At 42.6% G+C, this 18454-nt stretch overlaps 1 protein-coding gene across 1 annotated transcript; it reads right to left on the minus strand.

Moving 5' to 3' along the window:
• Nucleotides 1-324: 324 nt before the first annotated feature.
• On the minus strand, nt 325-17699 carry LOC137423479 (sphingosine 1-phosphate receptor 1). The gene is made up of 3 exons (XM_068110694.2): nt 17420-17699; nt 4076-4586; nt 325-3900 (listed from the first exon to the last, which is right to left on the minus strand). Exons 2-3 carry the CDS (start codon nt 4543-4545, stop codon nt 3102-3104), a joined length of 1269 nt encoding a protein of 422 aa, XP_067966795.2. The 5' UTR covers nt 4546-4586; nt 17420-17699; the 3' UTR covers nt 325-3101.
• Between the last annotated feature and the right edge of the window lie 755 nt (nt 17700-18454).

The following is an 18454-nucleotide window of genomic DNA, read 5'->3' on the forward strand; positions in this document are numbered from 1 at the left end:
ATATGGGGTTTAATGTTCAATGCAGTGTTGCATTTATCGGGTCGGAGGGCCTTTGTTTATATACGTATATATATACTGTATATATACATATATATATATATATATACACAACAACACAACATGCATTTTAAGGCCATTTTCCCTGCTAGAGCGGGGGTTAGCCTTATATATATATATGACTATATAAAAGAGTCGTTGGTCTGTCTGTCTGTGTGTCACCATTCTTTCTCAACGATGGCTGAACGGATCTTCTTCAAACTTTCAGAGGTTCATCAGTGAGTGCCTGAGAGTGTTTTAAGCAAAAAATTTCTTTTATTATTTTTTAAAGTTCGTTTTTTGGGATTTTTGAAAATCGCTCTATAGTGCCTAAGCCTTTTTGATTATGTTATAATTAATGACAGTTGTAATTATATACAAGTAACCATGCACATAAATAAATACAAAACAATTCGCAAACATTCGAATATAAATAAATCAAACAATTGCAGAAGTGTGAGGAAGTTGGTAGTAGGGCTTCTTCTTCTTCCTGATCAGCATCAGACTTAACTCAGAAACGTGATGAACGGCACATTCAGCAGCATATATTCAACGAAAAGGTAAAATGATGATTTGACATTTGTGATGGAGTCTGATTTGGATGTAATTGCTTTCCCATTATATTTGCCCTCATTTCCATCAATATGTTAATGTTTCTTTTTCGCTTGAGCAATGCCGGGTACTCCAGCTATAAACACTTATATACCTTACTCGGGGTATAAATACAAATACAACTTTTGCTGGGGGGTAACATAGGCTATGTGGCGGCCTCATTCGGGGGTGTGGGGGACTGGGAGAGGGGTGTAAATTCTCTATGTAAATGTATACCGTGTAGCGCCACCTGGTGTTGTTGGCAGAGGATGTCACAATTTCCTTTTTTTACCTGGGCAACACTGATGTTATAAAGCACTCTTTGCACAGGTTAATTTTTTCTCCTTCTCATCCCTCCTCCCCCAAAACGGAGGGGCCTGTCAAAGCCACTCCCGCCCCCCCCCCCAAAGATGTATATGTAGTTTATCTTTCCCCTCCCTCTCCCCTCACCTCTCACACCCCTCCCCCTTCCACTCCCCCCACTCCCTTCCTCACCCCTCCCTCTCCTGCCTCCTCCCTCCCTCTCCTGCCTCCTCCCTCCCCCCGTTACTCCTGCTCGTATATACATGCACATGACTATATGAATTACATTTTATCTGAGCTTTTCATAAAATGTTTTGGTATATTGTACAAAAAAAATCAACATGAAAGGTGTACAGCGCATACGTGGGCGCTATCATAATGTGAAATACTTTTATTCATCTAATTTTTGGGGTGTTTTTAATTTCTGAATTATACACCTTTTATAAAATACAGGGAATTGGTTATGCACAAAATGGAACTCTTAAAGAACAATAAACTGGCAATGGTTTGCTGTCATTTTGCTGTTTCATGAGCCTCGACTTTGCACACAAGATAAAACACAGAGTAAATATAAATCACAAATGAGCAAAATTGCAAGTAAACGTTTATGGTTCTACTTTTTAATTATAACTCTGTGGTATAACTTGGTATTGGGAGCGTGGTGTTTATGTCTGCTTCACTTCCCTACATCCTTTTGTTGAGAGCACTAATTGTGGAAAAGCAAGGGAGGCATATCCTCGGGGGATCAAGGACATCATGTGGAGGAATTGATCAGATATCCTGTGGGGATTAGGGTTGGGGGATCTACCCGTTCTACTAAATTCATAGGATACATGATTTACTGACAATGCATAACAAGTCTTAGTGGGCAGCTATTTAATATCTTGAAGGCCATCCGCCTTGCTAATACAAATCCCGGACCCTTACACTCCGCTATTCCTGTGCTGGACCAGCTTAAGTACTGCCTTCTCTGACCAAATCCCACTTTCAACAAGGAAACCCATCTTCACACAGACCCTAAAAATGTCCCTAGTGGTACGATTTCCCATCCCATCCCCTTAAGTGCATTTCACTGGAACAGTGACGTCATCACGCTCCCAACCCCATTTAATGAACTTGTAAATGTTTTCATCTTGTACACATTCGTTACAGGGGGCTTAGAAGTCAAAATTGAGGAAGAAGCAAATCTCCTGTGTTTGTATTCTTTAGAGATTGAAGTGTTGGTGGCACTTTGGGTTGTTTTGAAGTTGCTATGATTACTCAACCTTAAAGTCTTGCATCACAGTTGTCTCCATCACACCTACAAGGCCCAAAAGCCTTGCGTTAATGCACTTTGAATACACTCTGTTGTTGAGTCCTGCAATGTCGGCATCATTTCCTGTGGTTATGTCGACTTACTTCTGGCCTAAACAATTCTACAATAAATGTCAGACCTTTGCCATTGTGGTTTCACTTTTCGCACTCATAGTGCCCTCCATACTCCATAAGTGGGGATGCTAAATAAACATGAGCTGTCAAAGAACTCATGGCATGATTTCCTCATAAACACAATGCAAAACTAACTTACGGTACATACATAGAACCCGACTTGTTTGGAAGGACAACACATCCACCAACAGCAGGTTAGCGAGGCAACAAAACATGGGAGGACAGAAAAAGCATAACTGACCTGAGTGAGGTCTTCAAGAGTATGTGGTCTGAACAAGGACACAAAACCAACTTGACAACACATGCTAAATCACTAAACAGGATGCAGAAAAATAGATGTCATCGAGAAACGTACGCCAACAATTAACAAAAACTGTGAAACAACAATTCCGGAACAGGAAGCCTGAGCTTTAGAATATGGCCTCTCATTGCATAGATGATGGGGAGTCTGTTGTTGGCTTAGCGGTCAGGGTGCTGGCTTGGGATCCTAGGATCCTGGGTTCGAATTCCAGTCGATTGCTGAATTAACGCCAGGGGGGTTGACTCAGCCTGTTACCATCCTTCTGAGGTCGGCAAATTCAGTACCAGTTCACAGGTAATTCCGTGTGTGTCGCAAGAGGCGACTAACAGGGTTGACGGCAGGAAGGGCATCCGGCCGCAAAACATTGCTTCAAAAAAGGGGACCACGGTGCCCGAAAAAGGCCAAACCCTGCTCTGCGGGGAAAAATGACCTCTAGAGGTGGTTATTGCATCGAAGATGGAGTCTGGCTGCGTTGTAACTCGGACCCGGAAGTTTGAATGATTGCGCTGTTTTTTCTTCCTTTCTGTTTTTTAGGTGATGTCCCTCTGTTGAATTGGCCATTAATGCAGCTTCCACCTTGGTACGCGGGTGTGGCAGAAGCCGTGTCCGAGTCAAGGCCATTTGACAACGCCTCTCCACGCCCGTGGTCTTTTGTAGATCCTCCATGAGTCCTGCAGAAATCTTGACAATGGAACAGCCGCAAAATGTCATTGATCAGATGAACAAATGCCCGGCGCATGTCGTGACTCGACGCTGTGTAGATCACAGGATTTATGGCAGAGTTCATCACAGCGATTGCAAGAAAACCGTCAGATTTGTACAGAACAGGACACTGGACACCACGACAAATAACATCCACAAGCAGAAGGCCAAAGAGCGGAGCCCAGCACAAGATAAATGCCCCAACAACTATGGCAAGAGTGCGGAACAGAGCCAGTGCTTTTGCCTGCCGCCTGATCCTCCCGGGTGTTGAACCATGAGGATCTTTTGCTGATATGGAAAGTCGTCGCCTTCTCCCTTGGACTAGTATGTAGATGCGAGTATAGAGGGCAATGACGGTTAAGAGCAGGCCGGTGAATGCGACTAAACAGAAGAGCAGGTATCCCCGTGCATATAAAGGTAGTATGGTCGAACAGCGATGGAGCAATTCCCGGCAATTCCAGCCAAGGCTGGGAAGAGTTCCTATCAATAGGGCAGCCACCCAGCATCCTAGGGCGACCATTGCTGCTCGCATTCGAGACCTGCAAGTTGTGGGATAAGGGCATCAGGAGGAGATACATTGATTGCATCGTTTTCATGTTGCTTCCCTAACATGTGAAACATGCATTATTAATCAATCAACGCAGAATGTACCCCAAATACCGGAATGAAAGATCCAATCAAAAGTTTTCCTTCTACGAATTTCCCACCTCGTACCTTGGGTTAAGCTTTCCTTCCCATCTCGGTGATTTCGTCATCGTGAGGTATCTTTCTACAGCAATGGCAAGAAGGCTGAAGATTGAGGCGGAGAGTGCGGTAAAAGTTGCCCCCTCACGCAACATCCACGCCAATGTGGAAAGATGCAGCGTCCGGGGCCCTGAGCAAGCGATGTTGGCGGCGTAGGCCGCACCTGCCACAAGGTCAGCAAGAGCGAGGTTGCCAATGAAGAGGTAGGCCGGAGCTCTTAGTCTCCGACTGCGGCAGAGAGCCGCTAGCACAAGGCCATTGGCGATCATGATGATGATGCACACGGTGAAGCAGATGCCTTCGACAACCAGGTTGTTGTGACGACTCTTCATTTTTCCAGTATAATTGTAATGCCTCTGAATCTCACTCCATGGACTGGAGGTTAGATACTGGGGCAGTGTTGTTGATGATGCCGACAATCCTTCGCCATTTTGACTCATGGTGGGGTTAACAAAAGTCTGTTTGGAAGCTGCATTGAACTCTGAAAGAAAATACAGAACAGAACATGTTATTAGCTGTATCAGATTGTTAGTATCAAGGTAGGTTTTGTATTATCACCAATTCATATACTTTGTTTATGAGGAAATATTTAGCCCGTCAGCAGGAGACGGGGTTTTGCAATCATTTCTGTCTGTCCGTCCGTGTGCGTGTGTGTGTCTGTCCGCGCCGTAACTTTTTACCATTTGAGCTATTGTCATCAAATTTTCAATAAAGCTTTATTATGACAATACGGAGAAGACAAATGAATAATTTGGTCAAAAGGTCAAAAGGTTAAAGGTCAGCATCACTAAAATCATCAATTTCCATCCAATTGACCTGGAATTTAAATTTACCAATTCAAGTTTTGTCATCAAATTTTCACAAAAGCTTTATTATGACATTACGGAGAAGGCAAATTAATAATTTTGTCAAAGGTCAAAGGTCAGCATCACTAAAATCATCAATTTTCATCCAACTGACCTGGAATTTTAATTTACCATCAAAGTTTTGTCATCAAATTTTCAATAAAGCTTTATTATGATAACACGGAGAAGGCAAATTAATAATTTGGTCAAAAGGTCAAAAGGTTAAAGGTCAGTATCACTAAAACATCAATTTCCATCCAATTGACCTGGAATTTAAATTTACCAACAAGTTTTGTCATCAAATTTTCACAAAAGCTTTATCTATCTATAATTCCAGTAATCTCTGTCTGTACGTTTGTACGTTTGTCTGTGACCGCTGTTTCTCGACAACCACGGGTCCGATATACTTTTAACTTGCCAGGTATATTGCTGGGGACCCGAGGATGTGCCTTTTCAAGGTTTCATATTAATCGGACAATTACTTACCGAGCTATGTCCAAAAAACGATTCAACCAATCAGAGAGCAGCGAACTATCGCGTGTGCCTAACGTGGCGGACACACTCTGCCTCGGATGGCACATTTGAGAGCGTATTCATTTATTTCACGTTTGCAAACTATGTTGGCGTTAAACTATGTTTTAATAAAGTTTTAAAACTAATAAAAACGAATTTGCGATTCATTCGCTTTCCTGCGCGTTTGTGCACGCGATGGCGATTTCTTTACCAAACTCCGGAAGCCGTTCGCTTTGGACCAAACCATTTCATGTAAATAGAGGGGGGGGATATAATTTTAGATATAGATATAGTACGGGCAATGCCCTAGTTATTACAATACGGAGAAGGCAAATTAATAATATTGTCAAAAGGTCAAAGGTCAGCATCACTAAAATCATCAATTTTCATCCAATTGACCTGGAATTTAAATTTACCATGCAAGTTTTGTCATCAAATTTTCAATAAAGCTTTATTATGATGATACGGAGAAGGCAAATTAATAATTTGGTCAAAAGGTCAAAAGGTTAAAGGTCAGCATCACTAAAATCATTAATTTCCATCCAATTGACCTGGAATTTATATTTACCAAACAAGTTTTGTCATCGGATTTTCAATAAAGCTTTATTATGATAATACGGAGAAGGCAAATTAATAATTTGGTCAAAAGGTAACAAGGTTAAAGGTCAGCATCACCTAAGATCATCAATTTTCATCCAATTGACCTGAAATTTCAATTTACCAAGCAAGTTTTGTCATCGAATTTTCAATAAAGCTTTATTATGATAATACGGAGAAGGCAAATTAATAATTTGGTCAAAAGGTAACAAGGTTAAAGGTCAGCATCACCTAAGATCATCAATTCTCATCGAATTGACCTGAAATTTGAATTTACCATTTGAGATTTGTCATGAAATTTTCAACAAAGCTTTATTATGAGATTATGGAGAGAATGAAAAGTAATAATTTGATCAAAAGGTCAAAGGTCAGCATCACATAAAATCATAAATTTTCATCCGATTGACCTGAAATTTAAATAATTTGCATGTTGGTTCACTAAAATGGTTCACTAATCAAAAGCCAGAAGCCAATTGTTTTATTAGATCAGCAGGTCAAGGTTACGTAAAATTGCCAATTTTCACCCAATTGACCTGAAATTTAAAGAGTTTGTATATTGAGTCACTATTGGTTCACCAATCAAAAGCTAGAAGCTGATTTTTTTTTTGTAGATCTAAAGCTCAAAGGTCAAGTCTGCATAAAATCATAAATTTTCATTTTATATTTTTTTTAACCGTTGTCATTATCTTGAGCATATAGTATAGAAGAAGAAGAAGACATCTGAATACAAACGGACGCAGATGGGATTTGCATTTTCAGATGCTTTCTAGTTTTATTTTTATTGGACAGAAAGCCCTTTTTATTGGACAGAAAGCCCTGAACCTCATGATCCACATTCAGAATATAGCCAGAAAGGACAGAAAGCCAGAAAGGACTATTGGTCAGGAAGCCTCTTTCTGTAGTATCATGCTGCACCAACCTTTAGATATTCATTACTGTCCTATTTCTTGGAGAAACATCCCATTTCCTGCATCTCTCCCTTCTGTCCCCTCGACCTGTCCTCCAATCTGTCTGCCCAACCCATCCTCCTCCAGGTTGCACACTTTCAACCAGAAACCCTTATTTTGTTACCCTCCCTAAGTGCAAACCTAAGTCTTACTTCCATTCCTTCTTCCCCCTGATATTCTTTCACATACGGAACCATATTCCAGAATCTGACGTTTCATGCATTATCTCCTCTCCACCACCTTACGCTCTCCTCCTTTCCTACCTATTAACTTCATGTTCTTGTCCTCCTGTTTCCCATTTGGAAGGTTACATCAATATTTTGTTATTCTCATTCATAGAAAGGTGGTGGTTGGGAGTTGGCAGGATAGCTCAGAGGTAATGTTCAGCCTTTGATCTGTCATCAGGGTGGTGGGATTCACAAAGTAACTGTAAACTCTCACTCTGGTGCTTCATGAGCGGAGTGTTGCATCGATGTGTGGACCGTTTGTTAGATGGGAAGTTACATTGGGGTTTCGTCTGTTAGCTTTTGCTGGAGGGTGTTAATAACCCCACGGTTTGCGGCCTAGCCAGATCCAGAATTCCTGCCTTAACTTACAAAGGAAGCTACGTCAGTAGAAATTTAACGTGTTATCAGAAATGATGCAACCAGAAACCAGAAGGCAGATGGCCTGTACATGAGTGAAAACAATATAATTCAGTGGAATAAAAACAAGCAGAGCACTGTCAAATTTTTATATCTGAACTTGTGTTAAGAAAATATCTGCTATATTGTGTTTCTTGTAACATCTTTCTTTTATAAATGGTAAACATACCTGGAGTCAAGAATTTTCTAGAAACTATGACTTAGGATGAATTGCTTTGAGATGTGCATTAGATTTCATACACGTTCAATCGGAAAGCTATTCCCTCTCATTCACCTGATATGAAGCCTTAACTCTATGTGTCTGTGCCAACAAATCCCTGGAATCATATGTAGCCTGTAGTTATATATTCATGCACTTCATCAAGATGTGCAGTTTATTGGAAGAAGAAGAAGAAGAACAAGAAGAATCTCGAAGTAACCCCACCCTAAGAGAGCGCTAGTGGCAAATTTGATTGGTCGAGATGGCATAACATTTTGCCCAAGTACTGCTAAACTGGAGGTTTTTGAAAGTGCAAACAATGTGATTTGTGTTCGACAGTTTCCAAGCTGTTCTCCACTGTATAATTCAATTTAAGTCAAATAAAAGTTTTAAATAATGTAGAAAGAAAGACACATGGAATCGAAGGTTTACCGCTGTTGATGCATCCTATATTACACCACCTTATTTAACACCTTAAATTAATTATTCGTGCTTGTTATTTGTGTCATTTACGATATTCCTAAAAACAGTAACATTCCTACTTGGAATGATTTTAAATTTTGGTTGACTGTCAGACAGGCAGACAGACTGAAACAATTGCTGCAATTGTGTGCTGTGCGAATGCGAGCTCAGGATGAGACTCCGAACAATTTGCCAAATTCAGAACTAACAAGAAAAAGAGCAATCAGAGATTGCAAACCCTCGCCATGATGTAGTGGTTTTTAAGGCTTTTGTGTTAAAAACAAATATGGCGGCCGAACCACGTGACCGATGACGTCATCATTATTTTTTTCTCTACCAATTTATCCCTAGATGATGCTCAAGAAATTTCATCTTGATAGGATGAAGTTTTGTACTTGTCGAATTATGATGTCATAATGGAGGCACCTATGACATCATCATTAGAATATTTTATTCCCCATGGAGAGTTCTTTACAATGAGCCATGTCTCAATTTTTTCCATGCAGCACTTTCAGAGATATAAAGGTGCAAAGTTTTTCGGTTTTTCCAAGATGGCGGCCGAACCACGTGACCTATGACGTCATAAAAAATTCTCCACTAATTTATCCCTAGATGATACTCACGAAATTTCATCTTTATCGGATGAAGTTTTGTACTTGTCAGATTTATGACGTCATAATGGAGGCACCTATGACATCATCATTGGCATATTTTATTCCCCATGGAGAGTTCTTTACAATGAGCCATGTCTCAATTTTTTCTATGCCGGCCTTTCGGAGATATAGAGGTGCAAAATTTTTCGGTTTTTCCAAGATGGCGACCATACCACGTGACCTATGACGTCATAATTATCATTAAAAATTATACAGGTGGAGGTGCACCTATGGTGGAAATGTCCTGTCAATCGGACTAACTGTTGCTAAGAAAATCATATTTATTCTGTGCAGACAAACAAACAAACAAACAGACAGACAGACAAACAGACAGACAGACAGACAAACAAACAGACAAACAAACAGACAAACGGACCCAAATGCAATACCCTCTCCTCCTGCGAGGGTAAACTGCACTCAGTAGAGCGCAAACCTCTGCCAGACTAAACCGTTTCCATTTTGTATCCCACCGATAGGCCAGGTCTGGATTCGACCTGAACCAAAATCCAATTGGCTTGTTATTGTCACCTAACTACCTCAACCACCTAGTTTTGCCTCAAGTCTTCCACAACTTTTTGAAATATCATGCCATATGTCGTTTTTAGCCCAATCACTCAGTGGTGAATATAATCAGTTAAAATTCTCATGAAGTTTCCACATTTGAATCTTCACCAAAATTGAGTCAATTCTTCCTTGTCACAGACAAAACCTGTCCACCAAGTTGTGTCCATGCTTGTACACAAATAGTATTCGGTAGTCTGTTGAGCTTTTCTCGTACTCTGCTAATCCTACAGTCGTCGCTCCGTGCCCTTGATTGCATTCCATGAGGCCGCTACCTCCTTTCCTCGGCATGTACATTCTTGGGATGCACTGATTTTTGTAGAACATTTTGTGGATAGTGAGGAGTTTCCGGGTTGTGATATCTAGATTGTTGATATCTGATTGTGGCCAGTTTACTATTGTACACCTGTAGTGGAACAATGGTACTGCTAGTTGGTTTATGGCTTAGGCCTTTTGTTTTGATGTATGAGTGTGTATGGATGTGCATGTCTGCTGCCACTTACTTACATTAACAGGAAATGGTAGGAACTCGACACCTCTCATATCCACGGATATTTCTCGTATTTCCTATACAAGTACACCTGCAGATTCTGGGAGGGGCAGGAAGGGTCATTCCTCTTTGGGGTATATAGATTACAGTCGATCTATGGTCTGGTCTAAAGAACATTGGGTGTGTGTTCATTTACCAAGTTTCTTGTGAAGAGCTCGCCAAATGGTTTAAGCATTTGAGCAAGCACTCCATTCAAAACCGTTAATGAACGGCTGGCTTGGCAAGCACTAGCTAGCTGCTTGGTAAAGGTGCACAACCCGAGCTTCTCCCTTTCAGTTTCGTATGAAACAGCAGGAGCGAGTTTCAAAAGTTCGTTACGAAAAATGCCACGGTAGCGGCAGAAAGGGCCATGTTATTAACCCAACATTTCTGGGTTATATAGAGTACAGTAGATCTTCGCTCAGTTCTGTAAGTAAACCTTACTTCACGGATGTCGGGATTCCTCCAAATTTCTTCATTTAGTGTTATAAAGGGGTTAGCGACTGTTTAAAAAGCTAAGCATACATGTTTGTGGTTTATAATATTTTTACTTCCTGTATAAGCCATTGCTCCCACAGAAATGCCATTGTAACTTTAAGATATTTATACACGTTATCACTGCAGGAAAAAACGCCTTGGGGAAGTGGGACATTATTAGTATTAATATTGTTTTGTAATAACATTAACAATACGCGATTATCATTAATTTTGTTATTAAAAGCATCTTTGGAAAAACGCCATGATAAATCTTCGTTGGAAAAACGCCAAGATAAAGCTAATTTAACATTTATATACACCTCAACGTGCAACCCCATTGACGGCAATGGTGGGCAAACTCTCTCGGGGGGAGAAAACCCCCTTGGGCAGGGGGGCAAATGAATGCGCTACAACCTTCATTATGTAACCCTTCGTCATCCTGTCAAGTTTGGTTGAGATTGGATAAGTAACGACAGAATATATTGGCATCGAAAATTAATCAGACAGACAGACACAAATGGCGTATTTTACTATGATATCCGTGAGTCCCATTTGCATTTACAACAATTATGGGTATCCATTTTGAAATTGCCACTCTTTCCTTTAAATGCTGAAAATTATGACTATTCTACTTTCACATTTCGCCGTAGCAAATAGTCTAGTAGGAAGACTAGGTCCCCCTGCACCCCCCGGAGATATACTTCTAATCAGTGTTTCTAGATTGGAAAAAATGTGTAGAAAATGACTAGCTATGGCCCCAAGCTGAAAAAATGTCCCACATACCATTTTTATGCAAATTACTGCTGCAAATTTTATGCAAAATTATGCAAATTTTATGCAAATTTTTGATGAGGAGTAGAGTTGAGGGGTCTTTGAGGGCTTCATCGAGGTGCTCTCGGTTGCAAGACTGGGTCATTCTGAGAAGCACAGCAGGGTCAGAGATCATGATGTTCTCCTCCTCAGTGAATCTCTCCATCAACAGCCTCTCCATTGCCTCACACACTGTTTTGAGGCAAAAGAGGGACTTTGCGTAGGCCTTTCCACTGAGAACACCTTTGAGAGATCCACTTGTTACTAGTTGTGCCTCAAAGAGAATCTCTGCATATCCAGAACCACGCATCTTGTGTCCAGTGAGCATCCCGATGTAGTTCATGGATGTGTGGAAGGGTCCAATCGTTACTACATGACTAGCAAATTCATTTGGCCAGCGCCAGATGATGGGAAGGGCTTTCATGCAGACACCCAGATCAAATGTATTCAGGACCCATCTCTGACCCACCTCAGCAGTTGCTGCCTCGGAACGCTTCAGTAGCTCATGAACAACTGCGTTGTCTGTGATCGGTCTGTGCCTGGTGCCTGCATGGCATGGCAATGGCCTGCAGCCTGTGCCTGGGCTAGGGGGTTTCACCTCTGCAACTGGTTCTCCCCCACCCAGCAAATCAACAGTCGACTACTGCACGCCTATCCACCAACCGATCACAGACAACGCAGTTGTTCATGAGCTACTGAAGCGTTCCGAGGCAGCAACTGCTGAGGTGGGTCAGAGATGGGTCCTGAATACATTTGATCTGGGTGTCTGCATGAAAGCCCTTCCCATCATCTGGCGCTGGCCAAATGAATTTGCTAGTCATGTAGTAACGATTGGACCCTTCCACACATCCATGAACTACATCGGGATGCTCACTGGACACAAGATGCGTGGTTCTGGATATGCAGAGATTCTCTTTGAGGCACAACTAGTAACAAGTGGATCTCTCAAAGGTGTTCTCAGTGGAAAGGCCTACGCAAAGTCCCTCTTTTGCCTCAAAACAGTGTGTGAGGCAATGGAGAGGCTGTTGATGGAGAGATTCACTGAGGAGGAGAACATCATGATCTCTGACCCTGCTGTGCTTCTCAGAATGACCCAGTCTTGCAACCGAGAGCACCTCGATGAAGCCCTCAAAGACCCCTCAACTCTACTCCTCATCAAAAATTTGCATAAAATTTGCATAATTTTGCATAAAATTTGCAGCAGTAATTTGCATAAAAATGGTATGTGGGACATTTTTTCAGCTTGGGGCCATAGCTAGTCATTTTCTACACATTTTTTCCAATCTAGAAACACTGATTAGAAGTATATCTCCGGGGGGTGCAGGGGGACCTAGTCTTCCTACTAGACTAAGCAGGTTAAAAAATCTTCTGAATATGTCAGATGACAAAATAAAATCTTCTGCATATGTATACTCATGTGTTGTCTTTGTGCCAAGTTTGAACAAAACCGGTCCATGCATGTCCGAGAAATGGATGTGGATACGTCTAATTAACAAAATGGCCGCCAGTCGGCCATCTTCGATCTGATTTTGGAAAACAATGACGGGCATATGTAACCCATCATTCGTTATCTGTGCGGCAAATTTGAACAAGATTGGTAAATGCATGTTCGGGAAATGGTTGAGGACATGGTCAATATCGGGTTTTGTACAACTAAAATGCCCACCAGTCGGCCATCTTGGATCAAATCTCGAAACAAAACGATGTGCTTATGTGGACCGTCATGTATTGTCTTTTTGCCAAGTATGAACAAAATTACTCCATACATATCTGAGATATGGTTGCGGACGGATGGACGGACGGACGGACGAGACCAAATCCTTCTTAGCCCTCGTATTGGACTAAGTCCATTGGGGGCTAATAATAATCTGTGTACCATAATGTCCAGGCAGCCTTTACTTGCAATATGTGCAAGCTGCTTACATGGTCATTCATCACCTGCTTCTCTGACTGCACGTAACCATGTAACCATGATTAGGAGACCAACATTTGGGTAGTACATCTTGCCCAAGGGTTGCCCATGGGACACCTCTTTTTAAGCCACCTCTTTGCACGATAGAATGCAAAGGCTTTTTCAGCCAACATAGAATGCAAAGGCCACCTCTTTTCAGAAGGATTTTTTTTTTTTTTTTTGTACACAACATCGAGTCTCGTGAAAGAGCTAACATTAATCACAAAAAAAACAAACGGACACATTAAACATATAATAAGGGGAAAGGTGGACAAGATGGGGAGAGAGGGGGAAGCACAAACACAACATTTGAGAGCAGGGACATCGGGAGATCTGCGGAGGGAGAGGGCTTGGGGGAGGAGATGTGGGAAGGAGGGGGTGGGAGGTGGGAGAGGTATAAAACACATGGACATTGCTAGGACTTCCAGGAAACAAGTTGGTATTTCAAAAAAGTGGATCTGGTGTGAATTAACAGAGGTAGAAAAGATCAAGGTTTTGGATGGGGGAAGATAAGAGATGATGGTGAACAGCTGTTTTAAAGACCTGGAGGGAGGAGTGGGATTGAAGCGAGTGAGGGAGTTTGTTCCAGAGGCGGGAGTAAAGAGGCATGAAAGAGTGAAGGTGAGCAGAGAGTCTTGATTTTGGCAGTTTCACCAGAAGAGGGTTGCTGGCAGATCTTGTGTGTCCTGCAGGAATATTTGGGGGAGAGAGCACAGACAGAGCTGGGGGAGCTAAGCCGGAAAGGAGTCGGTAGAAGACAGAAAGACCACCTACCTGCCTGCGGTGAGTGAGTGAAAGGCCCTCACAATCAGCTTCATCGCGGGAGATTCCAATGATTCTGAAAGCTTTGGTTTCAACAGCGTGAAGCCAAGCTAGGTGTGAGGCAGGAGCACCAGCCCAGAGTGGAGAGCAGTATTCCATTGAGCTGTGGATGAAAGCCTTGTATGTGGTGAGGAGCTCAGGTGTGCCAAGGAAGGACTTCGCACGACAGAGGATGCCCAGTCGGCGACTGGCTTTGGAGGCCAGCTTGGAAATGTGGTTTTCCCAGGAAAGATCATGGCAGATAGTGAGACCCAAAATCTTGAGTGACAGAACTTATTGGAGCGTATTGTTGAGAAAATAGATGGGAGGGTTGTCCACTCGGTCTTTTTGGAGAGACATCGTAAGAGTGTGAGATTTGTTAGGATTGAAAGACATGTTCCACTCGTTTGATCAGTCTGTGATTTTGTCCAGGCCTTCAGAGAGTGAGGAGGCTGCAGACTGCCGATCTGAGGAATGAGGAATGGAGCGGCAGAGAGTGGAGTCATCAGCAAAGCGATAGAGAGGATTTTCCAGAGAGTCTGAAGACCAGAAAAAGCACAGGACCCAGAACACTGCCTTGGGAAACTCCAGCCTGAACAGGAAGGGGAGATGAGAGAAATCCATTCAAGGCCACACGTTGACTATGACCAGAGAGGAAGTCCGCAAGCCATGCATGGAGGTTTCAATGGATACCATCGGAGGAAAGTTTGCTGCCTTTGGTTTCAAACCCCGAACCGCAAGGCAGCGGCAGATTTGGGTTCAGAATCCTTCCACGCAAGGATAATGAGCCCATCTGCTTGAAGCAACTGGTTTTAAGACACCAGTGATTCTCCTTTAACCTCTACACCCATTGGTGAAAACAAAGCCTGGTGTTGGCTAAACTCTGGTGGTGGTTGGCTTCAGATCTTAGGGTCCTGAGTTTGAGCCCCTGTCATGCTGTTGAATTAACACTAGTTCGGTTGACTCAGCCTGCCATTCTTCTGAGGTCAGCAAAAGGAGTACCAGCTTACTGGTAATGGGGGTTACATTGGCAACTGGATGAGCTTGGGTCAAAGTCCTTTCAGATGAGTCAGGAGGGTCAAATAATTCAGGTGAGCGGCTTAACCCACAAGCGCACACCACTTGATGCCAGACACCCATGACCTTTCACATTGTGACCTCGGACACAAGAAGTTTTTGCTGACCTAAGTGATGACCAATCAGGTTTTCTTTCTAGTTTTAACATAATGGGCCTGACAGGGGATCTGCAATTTGTTTGACCTCTTTCCAGTCTGGCTTGGTTCGCATTACCAGGAGCATTCGCTCACGCCAGCATAACCTTTGTCGGTTGATCACGTGCTCAAGCCTATCTAGCAGTTCCGCGTGTAAGATATTTTTTGTTATTCATACAATGTCGAGGCTCGTGGAGGAGCCAGAACAAAGAACGGATCAGGTCGTAACAGAACAAAAGGAACAGCAGAAAGAGAGGGGGAAACACACCAGCAGCTGGGATGAGGGACAAAGTAGAGGGAGACTTGGAGAAATAGGGGATGTGGGGAAGAAAATTATTCTCCAATAAATGTGTATGAATGGAGCTCCAGACTTTCTTTCTCCACCTGTTTTTTGTCGTCATTTTTACGATATTAAAAACATAACCACACATAACAAGTTTCAATGTCACTGGTCATAATCCTAAAGTGGGCTTACATTATTTTTATGGTCATCTGGGAATTAGCCTGTAATGCCAGGAATGAAAGTACGCTTTAATAAAAGTAAGTGGATAAATGCTATATCTGAGCTAACTCATTACCAGTGGGTACCTGGCAGTGGCAATCCTGAACTAACCTGGTGACGAAGCTTTCTGGCAGTGGCCTGCGTATCTTGGCCTGTATTTCTTGTGGTCGGAATACCTGGGATGACGATGCAGCATTGTGCCAGCCCAAACTTGTCTCGTCCCCCCCCCCCAGTGCAGGAACTGGCTGAACCACATCACTCCTTCAGTTTGGAAATGACTTAGGGCCCTGCCTCCCTTTGAAGCATCCGCAAGATCACGTTCGCCTCTCGCTCGACCAACAGGCCCTCCCCAATCAGCAGCTCCGAGATCAGATCTTGAAGCGTCTGCCCGTCTCCATCATCGCAACAGATCTAACAACTGGTTTATTTGTTTGGTCGTTATCCACACAGCCCTGCACCATGGTCATCAATAATGTACTACGCAGTCCATTGTTGCGTAGGATTCCTTACAAAATGGGCAATCTAACATCTGTTTCTGTTTGTCTCTTTACTTCCTTCTTGTACATCATGTAAGTGATGAATAAGGTCTCTCTCCAAATGTTTACCTGCTTTTCACCCTTGTGCCTACTTGCCTTTTTGTTCACCAACTCAAACCAGCAGCTTGTCCATCCAAATTGGCTGATATTTACATATAATATTTTACAAGTGAGTGTCAGCGTGCGTTCGGCCATCCATAGATTGGCCTACCTTCATCTTCCGGAGTACAGTAATACGCAGTTAGCAAAATTATCTCTCTCTTTGTGCTTGGTTTCACGTTCCTGGATGGTAATTCAACACGGGTTGTTAATTCACTGTGATGTACTGTTGACCTGGTTGAAGTTAACTTGCTTTTAACCACTTTAGTATCATGATAAGCATTGGCGACTAAACGCGCTCCTTTTGATACGCAAGTGTGTACCCAGATGCTCTCCTTGACCTTTCAAGAGTTTTTTTTTGTAAGTACATCTTTGACAAGCTAAGTTGTTGGTACGAATTCGGTTTCATCCACGAGGATTACTCTCAGGCTATGCTTGGTCAAGCGCTGGCCATTATCGCAGCCACCTGGCGTTGCAGTGTCTCCAGGTGGGTGCCATTTTGGTGTGCAATGCTTTTGGCAGTTTTTCACTTTTTGTTGAGCAAGGGTATAGCCAGAACTATCCAAGACTGGTTTTACATTGGAGCTTTTGTAAACTCTTGTATCCATTGAAAAGTACATGCATGGAAGGTATATACAAATGAGCTTGTCGATAAAAGTGGACAAGGGTAAAAAAAATTATATACTGGATAGACATTTGGAAAGTCCAAGGGCTGATACATAAATGTTTTGTTAAATCTTAGGTGACAAGAACAAGCCAATTCGATTTTGGTTCAAGTCCGAATCCAGATCCGGCCTATCAGTGGGCCTAATTTTCGGCCCTAACACAACGTAAACTGTTCAGCCTTGCCACTGAGTGTCATTCTAGCTTGATATTTATTTATTTTACACATCAACATAAGGAAAATATATTTTTCAGTGGACACAGTTTAAGATACATTTGTCGGTTCAAAATCCAAATAGCAACAGCTAGCTTACCTGTCCATGGATGTTTAATCCTAGCAGGGCCAGGAAACGGTGATAAGAGCTCTTCTCATCCTGCTAGAGATGTGGGGAGAAGAAGTCTGAGATAGTTGACGGAGTGAGCAAGCTGAATTAGATGGGAACTGTGGGTGGAAATTATATACGACAGGATGCTTTGGAAAGCAAGGAAGAGATATACACGAGTTGAGGGGAAAGGAACAGGTGAGTGCGATCACTTTGAGGCAAGCTTCTTTCTCCTCCCTCTTCGTGCTCCCCTCCCACCTTCCTTGGTCCCACCTTTCTCCTTCAGCATCCACCTTTTCTCCTGCGTCCACCCTCCCCCCTCTCGTCAATAAGTGCGTCAACCCTCCCACTAAGTGCATTTTCCGCACCACACCCAAATTCATCACAACAGCTAACAAGGGGTGTTGCCAACTATCATCTGAACCCTTGTTTCTTCCAATGGGCTCCTGCGGTTGAAATAAGTTAATGGCTCCACGTGTCGACTATTCCCCCCGCCATTGAGATCCCAAGGACTTATGTTCTTTATCTTATGGGATTCAATAAAACTGCACCCCATGGAAGCTCCTTTTACTAGGAGATGGGCAATGACTGGAACACAACAGGCCACAGACGATGGTGGAGGAAATCCAGGGAACTAACTGGGATGTTCTGGATATTTGTGATGTGCAAACTCCAATAAGCAAATGCGCCCCCAGGTAATCATTCCACCGAATTGAATTACATTGACGAAATTGACAGCAGAACAGCCTTTGGCTTTTCAGCTTGGGTTACAATTTTATTTACCTGCGTCAGAAGGTAGACGTAGGTTATGTTTACACCCATGTCTGTTTTTCTGTGAGCTCAAAAAGTTGTGAACGGATTCGGATGAAATTTGGTGGATGAGTTGGTTAGATGACAAGAAAAACTCAATTCGATTTTAGTTAAGATCCGGATCCAGATCCGGCCTATCAGTGGGATACAAAACGTAAACTGCTCAGCCTGGTGGAGGTATGCGCTCTACCGAGTGCCGTATTGTAGTTCTACAAT

The sequence above is a fragment of the Myxine glutinosa genome, chromosome 1, assembly GCF_964187855.1.
Source record: "Myxine glutinosa chromosome 1, kmMyxGlut1.1, whole genome shotgun sequence".
Classification (NCBI taxonomy): domain Eukaryota; kingdom Metazoa; phylum Chordata; class Myxini; order Myxiniformes; family Myxinidae; genus Myxine; species Myxine glutinosa.

Bases quoted from the DNA above. Each gene is read 5' to 3' on its own strand.
- LOC137423479 (XM_068110694.2), bottom strand. From the start codon at position 4,545: ATGAGTCAAAATGGCGAAGGATTGTCGGCATCATCAACAACACTGCCC. The intron at 3,901-4,075 runs GTACGAGGTGGG...CACAACTTGCAG, and splicing joins GAAGGAAAGCTTAACCCAAG to GTCTCGAATGCGAGCAGCAA.